Here is an 8,890-nt window from a genome sequence, read left to right on the forward strand (position 1 = left end):
TGTAAGTGCAAGCAGCGGACAAAAAAGAAAACAAAAGCCTGGGTCACTGGGCTGATTGTTTACTGCTTCTAGAAGTAAAAGTATGATAAGTCAGAGAAATCACAGTAAATCTTGAAAATATACCTAAGTCAGATTTTACTAGACCATTTTCTGTTAACTATGGACCATGGGAAAATACCGGGGGCCTGGTAGAAAAAAAACATACAATGAGAAAGAACATAGATTAATGTCTGTCATGGGCTCAAGCTGTGATCAACCTTAGCTTGAGGCGTGGCTCAGAAAAAGAAGTTTGCAATTTCATGCGTGCTGCTGGTTTTCCTTTTGTTTCTTTCCTCTCTTTGGGGCAGTCTGACATCTAAGAGCTGATTCCTTAAGAACACAATGTGAAAGAAAGCCAGAAAATGTCTTTTCAGTATGACAAGCCCTGGCTTTCTTATTTGCTGCTCTAACAACGTACAAAACCTGCCACAAGTAGCACCCGGTGTCCTTAACCACGACCCCAGAAAAGCAGCAGAGAGCAAACGACTTCTTTTTCCCTTTGTGGCATTAATGAGTTTGCTATCTAAGGAGTGTTACCATGAAACTGACAGGGACTGTATCAGTGCTGGAAGAGGGGTTTTAGGAAAATCGCACCCACAAGAACATCTGCTCATTCCTAATTACCTAGAAGCGAGGTCAGAATAAACAGAACGAGAGAGGCTCTACCCTCAATGGAGCACACTTACTATCGGGCTCCGCCAGGCATGGCGTGTACCTCCCTCTGGGCTTCCGAGAACCTGTGGATAGGCAGATGGCACGGGTCCTTCGGGATCCAGACCGAGACTGGGGCTGAGGAAGAGGAATGTTTGGGTCTGGGGCAGTATGGAAAATCTACAGAGAAGAAAAAGACATTGAGGTCAATAAGACACCCTATGCACCCCCATGATAGAAGCTTCCACAGCTATGAAAAGAATTTTAGGAGTGCAGGGGAAGCTTCATACAAAAACTCCCCTGTGGTAATCCATGATTTCTTTTGCATCTTCTGAATAAAACCTATTTATTTATTTATAAATTTTGGGTTTTCAACTTTGCTATTCCCTACAGCTTATAATGGAAGTGAGGTCTGATAACTTTATGAAACTATGAGCAAGCGTCTGCACCCAGAAACACTGCTTCTTCCTATTGTGGTGTTTGGGAAAGTATAAGCCAAGGCAAGGCTTGGGTCTATTTGGCTTTCAGCAGAGGAGCTCCTCACATCTCAGAGAACGGTCCTGAGATGCTGAGGGCTCCGGGCTGCCAAGGAGGGGGGGTTAGCCTTCAGATGCGGCTAACCTCATAGTATGGGATGGTCCTTATGCAGTGACTGGGAACATCATTATGTGGTCAGTAGGAAAGGACTTTGGGGAGGTATATGGGATCATTCCCCCAGCAGAAGCAGATCAAGCACAATGTGCTAACTCAGCTTGCCCAACTTTCCATTTCCATACTTACTATAAGAACTTCAACTTTTAAGGAGAAGCTGTTTTAGGAGGGTCTCATGATTCAAGACTCCACTTTCTAACCATCCCCACCCTCATTCTGAGACAAGGTCTTGCATGTAGCCCAAATGAGCTTCACGTTCAAGACCATAATTTTGATTCTCAAGGGCCGAAGATTTGAGCTGTGCACTTCCACATGGGACCTCATTTCTTTCTTTTATTAGCACTATTGGAATTACTATACAAAAAAAGAGTCTAATTCCAGAGGTACAAAGAGAATAGGCTACATCACATTGAAACACAAGTAATGCTGCGTGAGCACCGCCCACTAGAGAAGGGAACTTCAGAAAGTCATGGCTGGAGGAGAGCTCATCAGGACACTCAGTGGACTAGAAGCACCGAATGAATAGGTGACAACGAGAGTCAAAGTCCCTGCAGAGAAGTCATCTATGAGACTGACAAGATGGGCATTTGGCAGGAAGCTCAGATCCTGCGCATAGACAACACAACCACCTTTTCATAGTGCTCAATCAGGATTTCAACCACTATGTTCTGAAACTTGATGTTCATCATGGCAGCCACTGTTTCCTCCTGCGCTCTCATCAGCGTTGGGCCAAATATGACGCCGAGATTTGAGACGGTCATGAGATTTTGTTGGCTGTGCAATGATACTCTGAAAATAAAGAACATTAGCATTCAACGTAAATTTTCAATAGTTAGGAAATGTTCTTTTCTATCAAACTTGGTGTGTAAGAAAAACGAAAGCTATATACGCCACTAGAAACCAGTTTCCTTGTCAGCCTTGCCTATTCTTAATGGGTGTGAGTAGAAACTATATCAAAAAGGAAGAAAGTTATTTACAAGATAAACAACAAATTACTGCACAGTACTGGTCACATTGCTCTTTGGTAGAACTGGCTTATCCCCCCTCTCCTGCTGTGCTTTGGCATCTCTTATTGAACCCCCTTCCTCTTCTCCTTAGGTGCCAAACAGAGGGAAATAACAAATGCTTAAAGAGAAGGAAATAATTACCTTCACTTAATCATTATATATTATGCATAAATTCACACTGAATCATCATAAGACATAACATGTTATGTCTATCAATGTCAATTGAAGACATAATAGGGGGCTGGCGAGATAGTTCAGAGGGGGAAAGTTTCTGCTAGGTAAGACTCCAAGGGAAAGCCGGGCGGTGGTGGCGCAAGCCTTTAATCCCAGCACTCGGGAGGCAGAGGCAGGCGGATCTCTGTGAGTTCGAGACCAGCCTGGTCTACAGAGCTAGTTCCAGGACAGGCTCCAAAAAGCACAGAGAAACCCTGTCTCGAAAAACCAAAAAAAAAAAAAAAAAAAAAAAAGACCCCAAGGGAAATGGAGAGAATGGATTCCTGAAAGTTGTCCTCTGACCCCACAGGTACAATGTGGCATGCCTGCACTAGCTCCCATAATAATGAAAATATATATGTTTAGCATTTAAAGAAAGAAGATAAGATGCTAACACTGGACAAATAAAACTTGTAACTATAAAGGCTAAATTACTGAGGGAAATAAATCTTGGTTTTTTGTTTGCTTATTTTTCCTGAATTAGATACAGTGTCCATAGAAAATCATTCAACTGTTTGGTATTTCTACATTGTACTTATTGTATAACAGATAGTTAAAGAGTAGGTGAGCTGACATCATATTTGCAGTCAAAGAATTACTGTGGACCAGTTCTCAATCAGCTTCATACACAATTCCACTTTACTTGGAAATTCTGGGGATTGAATTCAAAAGAATCCAGGCCTGGTGGTACAAAACCCATTATCCCAGACACTTAGGAGGCTGAAACAAGCAAATGAGAGGCGCATACTCTATCAGTGAGGTACACCAGCTCTATGTGCTGACCTTCATCACTACAGTAAGGCAGTCATCCCTTCCATACAAATAAAAAGTTGACTATCCATCTATCTATCATCTATCTATCTTCTTCTATTCCTCCTACTCCTTCATCATCATCACCATCATCATCATCTACTTTCCCATCAAACCACTTGCCTATTTATCTCCTTACCTGTTGATCTATATGAAATTTAAACTACATGATTGAACATGTATAACACCAAAGTCAGAAGAAAATCTTTGAGAAAAAAAGGAGTAATCTTCATTGTCAGTGTGACCTGAGGAAAGCTGTTGACCCTAGTAGTATCTAGCACTAGTCTTCAAACTCACCACTGTGACACACTTAAGAGAACTGGAAAGATAGTAAAACATCATCCACTCCTTCATATGGCTTCAAGTTGGCATGAATTGTTTTTCACTAGTTTAACAGTCACAGAGGATACAATTACCTGCATATTGGAAACATATGACACACAGACAAACACATATCTTAAAAACAAACTGTACACCATCTTGTAACATTAAGGGTTACAAGAGCAACCACATAGTACCACTGTCGACTTTACAGACAAGAACGAGTTTATCTTAACAAGACTGGAAAGTCATTAAATGAACACCGCAAGTCACAGAATTACTTGAGCAGGTGTTTTATCAAGATGTCCAGCATCTCTCTGTTTTTCTCCGGCAATTTGTGCACCAGTGCATGGACGGCCTCCACCCTGTAGTTCTGGTCATCTGACTCTGTTATGGAGAAAGGGTTACAGATGTAACTGTATTCAAACCTGCAGTGTAAACATTAGTCATGTGAACATCATAGGCAATCCGACCATTCATGTCTTAAAGTGTCGCTTCATCAGAATAACATAATAATATGTTAACCACACCTTTTAGGCTAAGAAATGCTGAGTAAGTTTGTCCATGACTGTAAAGTCAGGGAGTGGAAAAACTAAACTGCATGGTTTTGCAGCTTGTTCTTCATCACTGAACTATATCTCTCTGGCCTAAGTCATTGCCTGCTTGAGTTTATCAACCAAACACAAGATAGGCTTTCAGGAATGTGACACACATGCATATGTGTGTGTGTGTGTGTGTGTGTGTGTGTGTGTGTGGTGTTTATACATGGAAAATGTGAGTTGTAGATGTTGGTGTAGATGCCTAGTATGCTAATCAGTATGATTCACATTCCAACATGGAAATATGTTAAAGCCCCAACCCTGAGTGACCAGAGGAAGCCAGTGTTCCTCTCCTCAGTTCACAGTCAAAGGAAACAGTCAATGTGACCTTCCTGATGTGCTGGCATTGTGCAAGCAGAGAACACTGAACTCACAGTGACACTGGGAAATCTGGAATTTGAGACATCACCTCAGCAAGTCCAGTCTTGCCAGATTAAATCTTGGGTGCAACCTGCCTGTAACATTTCAGAAGGAACTGACAGCCCCCATTGTCAGTAACACGTTTGGGCATGGGGGCCAAGCCTTTCAAGGCTTTATGCTACCTTTATGTGACATCACCACATCACCTAGGCACACCTGTATGGAGACGGAGGCAAGAATCCAGCTCTAGGATAATTCTGAGGACTAAGTCTTGATGCCAAGACTCTGAAACACCTGCTACAGATGTGAAGATAAGATTATTTAGAACAAAGGCAAGGGTGATCAAAGGTACCCAAGGAAATCTGATTGGATGGGAAAAAGAATGGGCTATAAATACATTAGACATACAGAGATCCTCATTGAGTGAGGCAAAGGGGTACCTTTTAATTCTAACCTTCAAGAGCTAGAAGCAGGAAAGTGGCCACAAGTTCAAGGCCAGGGTCGGCTACCAAATTAGATTGCTACAGTGTGAGACCCTGTCTCAAAAACAACAAAACCCCATTTACCAACCCAACCATTCAACCCAACAACCAAATTTTTAAAAATAAAATGAAGAGAAAAATATCATTGTGCTGCTTCCCAGTTCCTTGGCGCAGCCTAATCCTCTTTTCCAGTTAGTTCTCTACTGTCTTTTAGAGTTCCAGCAATGCTTCCCTTACTGAATCAGCAAAAGGACTTATTAATAAGTATTAACATCATACTTATTAGTTCATAGCCATTCAACAATCCAACTTACGGTGTGAATCCTTGCCTGAGACCATACTCAATAATGAGTTCCAAAGATGGAAGTAAAGAAAATCTCCCACCAAAAGCTTGTATTTGAACAACAAAAATCCACTGAGCTTATAGTTCTGGCTCTTATGCACACTCATGTCTTGGACAAGTCATTCACCTACTCTAGGTCCTGACTGGCTCATCAACAAAACAAGATAATATTCATTGGGTCCTATTCATTTTTGCAAAGATGAGTTCATATGAAGACCATGTCAAATGGAGAGCAATCAGGAGAAAACTTAGAAAAGCATGGTGTTAGTATGTGGTCAGTCATGATTGCTGAATTTAAAACCAAGTCACTCATGTGTCCTGACACTTTCATTGGAAGACTGTGCTTCTGGAGCATTTCAGCGTCTGGAAGCAAAAGAGGGGAACTAACTGGTTTGTTTGTTTTTCTTGGACTGTAAAGAACGAATAATACTCCTCAATTGAAGTCATATCTCATACACTTCCAACAGTGAAATGCCGACTCATTGCTGCATGTGCAGGTCACTACAGTTCACATTATGTTCATGGATCAGATGCTAAGCTGGCACTCTGGCTGCAAGAGCTGTAAAGTATATATTACTAACTTCTCAGGTCTCATACTTACAGTCTTCCAGGCCCCAACTTCGACTTTCCAATTAAATCCACTAATTAGCATTAAGGCAGTCAATGACATAAATAAATGACATGAATCTGTGACTATAACAAGTAATGTCGGGGTAAGGGAATTAACAGAAGAATTTGTGCTGACTTATAATATTTGACTGGTTTTTCAGGTTTAGGAATATAGTATGTAAGTGTGAATACTGACATAACTTGTTACATACATTTGTAAGAATGTTTGTAACTGTACAGTTGCTGTCATTGGGCTGGACAATGGTTCTGAGGTTAATGGTCCTTATCATGCATATCAGAAAGCACACAACTGCCTGTAACTCCTATTCCAAAGGATCCCAATATCCTCTGGACTTCAGAGTTTTTCACACGGTGCACACAAAGTCATGAAGGCTAACCATGTTAGTAAAATTTTAAAACTTTTCTCTCAGAGAAAATGTGTGTTTAGTCACTCAAATACGAAATTAGAACTTCTTACAGCTTTTTCTAGTCACATCACACTGTCACCTCAATAACAATGGATTTGGGGACAGATAGAGATGGTGGTCATAGTTTGTCTTACTAGAGGACAAAATATTTAGTTTACTGTGTAATTTTTATTGGCTTTCAAACCACAGTGAAAGCTATTAAAGATCATATTGGCAATATTTTTAAGCACTATGTGAAAAAAGCCAAAGAGATTTAAACTTCTGTGTTTAAGTAACCGATGCTAAAACTTCCTCATTCAGATGCTTTAGGTGAAAGCATACTTACTGACAGCAATGATGAAGTCCTTGTGCAATTTGTAAGTCATCAGTGGTTCCGCAAGACACCTGTAAGAGAGAAGTTAACTTCTAGAACCATGGAAACTTCAGTCTCCCCACATTTTGAAGTCTTCTCTAAAAACCCTGTGATTGTTTTTTGCCAATGAAAGTTGAAGCAAGGACTAACAAAATACTTGTCTGGTTGGTAGTCTGATAAGGCCCTAGAAGGGAACCTGACAGTGTTAAAATGCGGATATCTACTGTCTCTAAATACTCCCGCCACAGCTATGTGAAGAGAGACTCTACCCTGAGGCTGTAGCTCGGCTGGTAGAGTGCTATAGAATATGTGTTACACTGTGTGAAGATGTCACTGTGAATGCATTGATAAAGCACTGAATGGCGAGTGGCCAGGCAGGAGAAGATTGGTGGGATTTCCGGGAAGAAACGGAGAGAACTCGGTGGGGAAGTCACCAGCAAACTTGGAAAAGCTCAGATGTACAGAAAGGGAGACGAGGTTAAAAAAAGCCACGTGGTAGATTATTAGAAGGAGATTAATTTAAGTTATAGGAGCTAGCCTAAAGACGTCTCCATATCATTATTTGTGGGTTGGCGGCTCAAAGAAAGCGTGACGAGAAAGCTTGCTACAATGGTACCCTGTGTTAGGCTCTAATGACGTGTTTGTCTAATTATTCTTTATGAGTAAAAACTCAGGAGCCAAATATCGGGGTAAAAACTTGATTGATCAGAGAAACAGCGAAGAAGTGACCAGTGACCTCCTTTCTCTCTCCTTCCTTGATCCAAAAGGGTCAAGAATCTTTCTAAGCCCCACCCTTCTACTTCCTGTGTCTCTCTAAAACCTCTATGCCTAATTTTGGTAAACTAGTAGTTAGCTCCACTCTCTGACTCAAAAAAAATTTATTGGCTACCTCAGGAGTGTCTGAGTTTGATCAAAACACTCCACGACAGTAGAGTGCTCGTGAAGCATTGACAACACCCTGAATGCTTCCCTACTACCGCACGGCCCAGTTCCATAGTGTGTACATGCCGTCCTAACACTCATGAGGTAGAGATAGCTGCATCAAGGCCATTGTCAGTTGGGGCTACACATGATCTTCTGTCTCAAAAACAAAAAGAAACAAACAAAAATAGGTGCTGTAACTTAAAAAAAAAATCTCATTTTGATATATTTAAAAACATACGCAAAACTCCAGATATATAAGGAAACAAAAAGACTAACTTAGGACTCACAAAGTATTGCAGCTTTTAATGTTACTACTGGGAAAAGCATGTAGCAGTTCCAAAATGTGTGGATGCCAGCAGTATTGCTTCCTTTTAAGAAAGGCTGTGACCTGGGGAGTGAAGTCCATGTACAGAGATTCCATGCAACATGCGGTTACTTCCCAGGAAGTCATGGCCAGAATCCCAGTGCTAACCCTTCCTCACCTGAGGTAGTTTTTCAGCCCACTCGTGATAGTCTTATTGTCCCACAGCTCAATATCAATGTCCATATCAGGAGGGGACTTGGGAGCTGGAAAGAATAAAATTTAAAATGTTTAAACTACAATTCAAAATATTACCTGTGCCATGATGGGAATTCATACCAATAGGTCAAAGGGAGGGGCATTCACATCTTAGGGCTCCATTAGAGTTTGCCATAGGAAGGCCACTTTTGTGATCTGGTTGAGAGCCCACTGTTTCTTGCCCTCAAAGGTAAGAAAGATAACACTGGTGTCTCTCAAATCAATTTCTTGTTAATGGCCGACAGAACTGGGGCATGCTTCTAAGTGCTTGGAGTGGGCCAGAATTGACTTGATCCTCACGCATCTGAGGAAGCAGGCAGTATTGTCACCCTTAGTTTAAAAGGGAGGAGGCAGAGACACAAAAAGCTAAGCAAATTCCAAGACAGAAAGATTTTCAGTGGTAGAGCTGGGATTCCAAACCAGGAAACAGTCTAGAAATGTAGGGGATGTCTATATAACGACACATATTTCTGCAACACTATGCACATTCCTGCAATGCTATGCACATTCCTGCAACACTATGCATATTCCTGCAACACTAT

The 8,890-nt window shown here is 41.2% G+C and overlaps 1 protein-coding gene across 1 annotated transcript in view; it reads right to left on the reverse strand.

Moving 5' to 3' along the window:
• Positions 1-8,890, reverse strand: part of Arhgap42 (Rho GTPase activating protein 42) — a 224,432-nt gene that overhangs the window by 12,678 nt on the left and 202,864 nt on the right. The window contains exons 15-19 of the mRNA XM_005346793.3: positions 8,272-8,356; positions 6,839-6,897; positions 3,974-4,079; positions 1,971-2,130; positions 726-870 (exon numbers count right to left, since the gene is read on the reverse strand). Of these exons, the coding sequence (XP_005346850.1) occupies positions 726-870; positions 1,971-2,130; positions 3,974-4,079; positions 6,839-6,897; positions 8,272-8,356 (555 nt within the window). The remainder of the gene's footprint in view (positions 1-725; positions 871-1,970; positions 2,131-3,973; positions 4,080-6,838; positions 6,898-8,271; positions 8,357-8,890) is intronic.

The sequence above is a fragment of the Microtus ochrogaster genome, chromosome 5 (genome assembly GCF_000317375.1).
Source record: "Microtus ochrogaster isolate Prairie Vole_2 chromosome 5, MicOch1.0, whole genome shotgun sequence".
Taxonomy (NCBI): domain Eukaryota; kingdom Metazoa; phylum Chordata; class Mammalia; order Rodentia; family Cricetidae; genus Microtus; species Microtus ochrogaster.